Genomic DNA, 4999 nt, shown 5'->3' on the forward strand with positions numbered 1-4999 from the left:
CTTACGGATGAACAGTTACAGATCTCACAGATGAGCCCACAGCTCATCAGAAACGCTTCAGGTGACAATCGCTGATCCCCAAAATCTCCTGCTTCAGGTACTAAAAGGGAAGCTTTCCCCACAAAACCAACACACCAAGTTGACATTATCTTCAGATATAAACTTTTAACAGCCAAGTACTGATACACATTTTACTTCTATCACTGTGAGACTGAGGAATATGCTATTTTTCACATCTTTCAGTTCATTCTCCAAAGAGCAGCATACAACAGAAAAACGTTAGAATTTAAATTTTTATTCAACAACCTGCTTACAGAAAATGAATAGAATTAAACAAAAGCTTACATTAAATACTATACAAAATACTAACATCGTCGAGGAGCAGGTCCCCAAATATGCTCACTTTCTATGTCCTCAGCCATCTGCACTGCAGCTCACAGACCAAAACAAGAATATCTGAAGGTTTTCTCGGCTGTAATTCATTATGAGACACAAGAACTGCAGCCCTTGACAGGCTCCTGTTCAGTAGAATTTGGCAAGATGAAAGCAGTCAATTGTTTGTACTGTAATTAAAAAAAAGAAGCTGTTTACAAACGAAAAAATAATCAAGTATAAGAAATACATTCCTCTAAAAAACAGATGAGCCCACAATCCTGGAGCACACTTTTCAGAAGACAAAAATCATGATTTTCTGCTCTGGAAACGCACTTTGTGGGAAATGCTATGTATTCATGACATGCAGGCAATTATATCTCCAAAACCTTTCAGAAAAAGAATAGATCGCCACAGGAAGTTTCAACTGCAACCTCTGAGTAAAAGTCTTCAGGAAGATTCAGTAGGTTCAGACCAGGACCATCAGCAATCATCAAGCTCCTTTACAGTCCATCACTGCCATTTTTAGCACAGTTGTTATGAAGGCTTGGATTCCCCCTCTCTCCAAACAATATTTTTATAGAGTGGCGTCAGTTTACAGAATTGACATTTTTAGAGCTACCAAAGGCCAACTTAAGGAGGAGGATCTTCTCCTCGAATAGCTTTGTACTTTGCCATGTCTTCTGGGAACACCTTTGTGAGTTCTTGAATTAACAGGCTTTTAAATTTCTGGAGAGAGAAAAAAATATATATATACATCATCTGCACAGTTTATTTAGATTTCATCAATCAGTGTTATCTGATGAACACAAATGTTTGTATACAACACAGTTCTACATTTCAGTGACCTAGGAGAATGGTATCCAAAAAAACCCTCAAAACCACACACACAAACACAGGAAGTTACGTTTACAAAATTCACAGAAAATGCTTAAGTGAAATCTGCTAGGAAAGCACCAGGCAAACTGAAATGCTTTTAATTTCCCATAAATTAACTAGCATTTTCACCTAAGAAATACAGAATAGTTGGATCTCTCTGGTAAACTCTGGTGCATCAATATCTGTCTGACTTCATAAAGAAAAGCTGATAAAGGACATGTCCTCTTGATTTGATATGGAATCCCCTCCACCTCCAAAAAGGAACTCACACCTGGCTTAAAAATACATAATTCTTCCTACAGCTTTTACAAGCACAGAGCACATCAGAAGAAAGAGCAGCTTAGAACATATGGAGATAGCTCTGCATTCTGCAGCACAAATTGCCATCCTCCACACTAATTTTAAGTTCAGCCAAAGAACGTTCTAAAACACAGAGCCCGTTCTCAAATATCGCTAAACTTCCTTTTCTGATTGTATTTTTTAGCAGTAACTACAGCGGTTAAACACTACAGCAGAATGCTTAGGTTCATACCAGGTGAAAGTACAAGTTCAGAAAACCCTAAACACTGGCATACATTTTAAGTAATTTTATAAAGATTAACTCATGCTTATATAGCACGTTTGACATTTTAATACTCTAACACCTATTCAAGACTGGAAAAATACCCCTTCTGTTTTGCTTATTTCTAAATTTACACACATCACAGTTACAGATCTGTAACAGTGTGAAGTACTCACTAGTATTCAAAATGACAACAACAACAACAAGATTTGTAATGCTACATACAAGTTTAACCAAAATAAAATCATAGCAACATCTGCATCTCCAACTGTGGGGTGAATTACAAGTTTACTTTCCAGAACAGGCTGCATTAGCATGAATTAAGATACACGGATGCAGAGCAATTCCTAATACAAATCACCTAATAAGGGAATTTAACAACTGCACAAGTGAAAAACCCCCACATATTTACAGAAAAGTAAAAACTTATCAAATACATTATTACATTAGTACTTTCATTACTTCTGGTTTACCTTCATTGTGTCAATTTTTCCTTTTACTTGCTCATTTTTAGCCAAAGCTCGCTCCAGACACTCTTTAGTGTAAAGCTGAGGGTTGCGGCCTTGATCTATGTATCTGAAAATAGAAAAGATACTACCTAAACGATTGTATTCCTACTAGAATGTTCTCCAAGGTACAGAATTATTCACCTTGCTGTATTTGTGTTCTTTAAAAGGCACATTTCAGATAATAGTAGTAACAAAGTTTAACTCGGCCTTTTTCAAAAGACAGCTCAAGGAGGACTAGGCCGTGACCAGCAAACAGCTGTCTTGGTACACTGTTTTAAATCTTTGTTTCCAGAAAGCCTGGAGCTTTGAGAAAAGTATTAAAAGCAAACAAAAAATATAACTACCTGGCTCCTCACAGGCAATAAGTACACATGAATGAAGAAAGACGGTCCTTTTCCAAGCAACTGAAAGGGCACTAACCATCAAGTAACTTAGTTAATACATGGTGAGCAATAAGCACATAGGAATAGGGCACCCGGCAATACAAGGATGAGGCGGAAGTGTACATACCATAGTAAAGAGTAAAAATTAACACACCTGTATCAGCAAACCTGTAAGTGTATTTTTGCTTTGCAGTGTAAGTGCCTGACTAAGGGAAATTCCACGACTGAATAAAGAAAACAGAACATTTAAGGTTGCCATCATAGATTTACAGATAGAGTGAAAGCCCAACTGAAAAAAGTCCTGTATAGCCAGTAATACACCAGAATATAGCAAACCAGTGACATCTGGACTCAGAAGAAACACTAGTAAATTAACTTGTCAGCTATATCGTAAAAGCTGTCTTGTATAGCTCTCCCTCTACATTCATGACTTTGCTTTTAATGTTCTAATTCTCTGCCAAAAAGAAGATTGCCGCTAGTGAATATAAACACCTAAGTACTGGCCTAATTTATTTTCACCTGCAACTTTAAATCCTGGTTCTAACCTAGTGTAAAAGTGTATTTCCAAAATGAAAGCTTACTTACTAAATCACTAGATTTGGCAGAATCTGTATTACTGCCTACATATGTAAAGTCAATATAAATAAAAAAAAAAAAAAGAAAAAATTATTCGAATGTAGGTGTGTAATTTATTACTTCTCTTACCCTTCTGCCTTCTCACAGGCTAAAGGTACTTCTCACCTTCTTCTGCCCGCACACACTCTCGCGAGGCATGCAGAAGATGGAGTTTAAGAAACAAGTAGTCCTCAGGGAAAAATATCCACGCTGCAAAGACGCGCTACCTCAAATCGCACCAACTACAGCACCCCTCCCTCCCAGGTACAAAGTTACTTACTCAAAAACTTCCAAGGGCACGCTGATATCGTGAAGCTGCTGCCGGCATTTGTCGATATCCTGCAAGCCCGTCACCATGAAATTCCTGCAAAAAGAAAACAGGTCGGTTTTAGCCACACAGGAGCGTACTGCCCCGGTTGCAAGGCCAGCGACACGAAACCCAGCGAGGGAGACCCCGGCGAAACCCCCTGCCGCTCCTCCCATGTTTCTGAAGGGTGACAGACCCGACGGCCAGGGCCTCCGGTGCCCTGAGGCACCAGGCTGGGGGTGAGGAGAGGGCGGCAAGGCCCCCCTCGCGGCCCGGCAAGGAAGAAGGGTATCGGAGCGGCGTTCCCCTCACAGTTTCTGGTTGAGACCGGTCTGGCTGCTGGGTTGGAAATCGCTGACGATAATGCCGAGCTGCCGGATGTTCTCCACGAACTTCTCCAGGTGCTCCTCCAGGGAGTCGAACTTCTCCGCCATCGCCATAACGGCCGCCTCGCCCCCCGCCCCACTTCCGGCCACTCGCGCATGCGCGGAAGGAGAGGAGGCGGAGCGGTGGCTTTTGGCCCCGCCCCAATTCCACGCCCCCTCAGGATCAAGCCACGCCCCCTCCCGCCTCGAACCGACCCCGCTCCCGCCGCGGCCGCGGCGGGAGCGGGGTCGGTTCGAGGCGGGAGGGGGGGGGCGGGGGGAAGCAGGGCAAATTCGGCATCTGCAAGTGCTAAATACAAAAAAAAGCCCCACAGGGCAATATGAGAATTTTGGCCCGCCCGCCTTCAGCTGAAGCGCAGCGCATCGTTCCTGACGGCGTAATTTCATGGCGCGTCTGGGGCGATGGAAGGACGCTCAGCTCGCCGGTGGTGCGGCAGACGGAAAACGAGTTCAAGGGAAAAATAAGATCTGTAAACGCAAAGTTTCACAAGTCAGTGGTTGCTTTGGGCACGCTGGATCGGTCAAAGACGTGATCGTGAATAACGAGAAATATTTTTTACCCTGAAGGTAATCGATGCTAAATTATAATTAGCAACTTTTATAAATGCCAGATAATTGGAGTTTGACAATATGGATCATTCAGTAGCCCTCGGCACTGCTCTCCTTTCTTTTGTCACCATAGAACATCTCTAGGAATCTTTCAGTAGATCCCAGCGGGGCGGGAAGCACACAATGTGATTAATAACGCCTTTGAAAAAATTGCCAGCACCTCTTTCAAAATGGTGGGACTTGAAAACTCGCTACTACTCGCTATGGCCTGCCAGACACGGACTGCTGCATCTAGATCTTGAAGTGTCTCTCTGCTTGACTTCTTAGAGACATAGCCTTTCCTGCCAGCCCACTCCTATAAAATTGCTATAATTGACTCTCATTGTTTTTCCGTCAATTATCCTTTTCTCTGTCCTCAACAAATATTAGCACATTGC

The 4999-nt window shown here is 42.2% G+C and overlaps 1 protein-coding gene across 1 annotated transcript; it reads right to left on the minus strand.

Moving 5' to 3' along the window:
* Window positions 1-275: 275 nt before the first annotated feature.
* MED10 (mediator complex subunit 10) lies at window positions 276-4108 on the minus strand. The gene is made up of 4 exons (XM_082304100.1): window positions 3940-4108; window positions 3601-3684; window positions 2287-2389; window positions 276-1101 (listed from the first exon to the last, which is right to left on the minus strand). Exons 1-4 carry the CDS (start codon window positions 4065-4067, stop codon window positions 1006-1008), a joined length of 411 nt encoding a protein of 136 aa, XP_082160226.1. The 5' UTR covers window positions 4068-4108; the 3' UTR covers window positions 276-1005.
* Window positions 4109-4999: the final 891 nt, after the last annotated feature.

Source organism: Platalea leucorodia (genome assembly GCF_965183815.1).
Source record: "Platalea leucorodia genome assembly, chromosome: 1".
Lineage (NCBI taxonomy): Eukaryota > Metazoa > Chordata > Aves > Pelecaniformes > Threskiornithidae > Platalea > Platalea leucorodia.

Bases quoted from the DNA above. Each gene is read 5' to 3' on its own strand.
- MED10 (XM_082304100.1), bottom strand. From the start codon at position 4,067: ATGGCGATGGCGGAGAAGTTCGACTCCCTGGAGGAGCACCTGGAGAAG. The intron at 3,685-3,939 runs GTGAGGGGAACG...TTCTTTTTGCAG, and splicing joins ACCGGTCTCAACCAGAAACT to GAATTTCATGGTGACGGGCT. The intron at 1,102-2,286 runs GTAAACCAGAAG...TTCTCTCTCCAG, and splicing joins GAAAAATTGACACAATGAAG to AAATTTAAAAGCCTGTTAAT.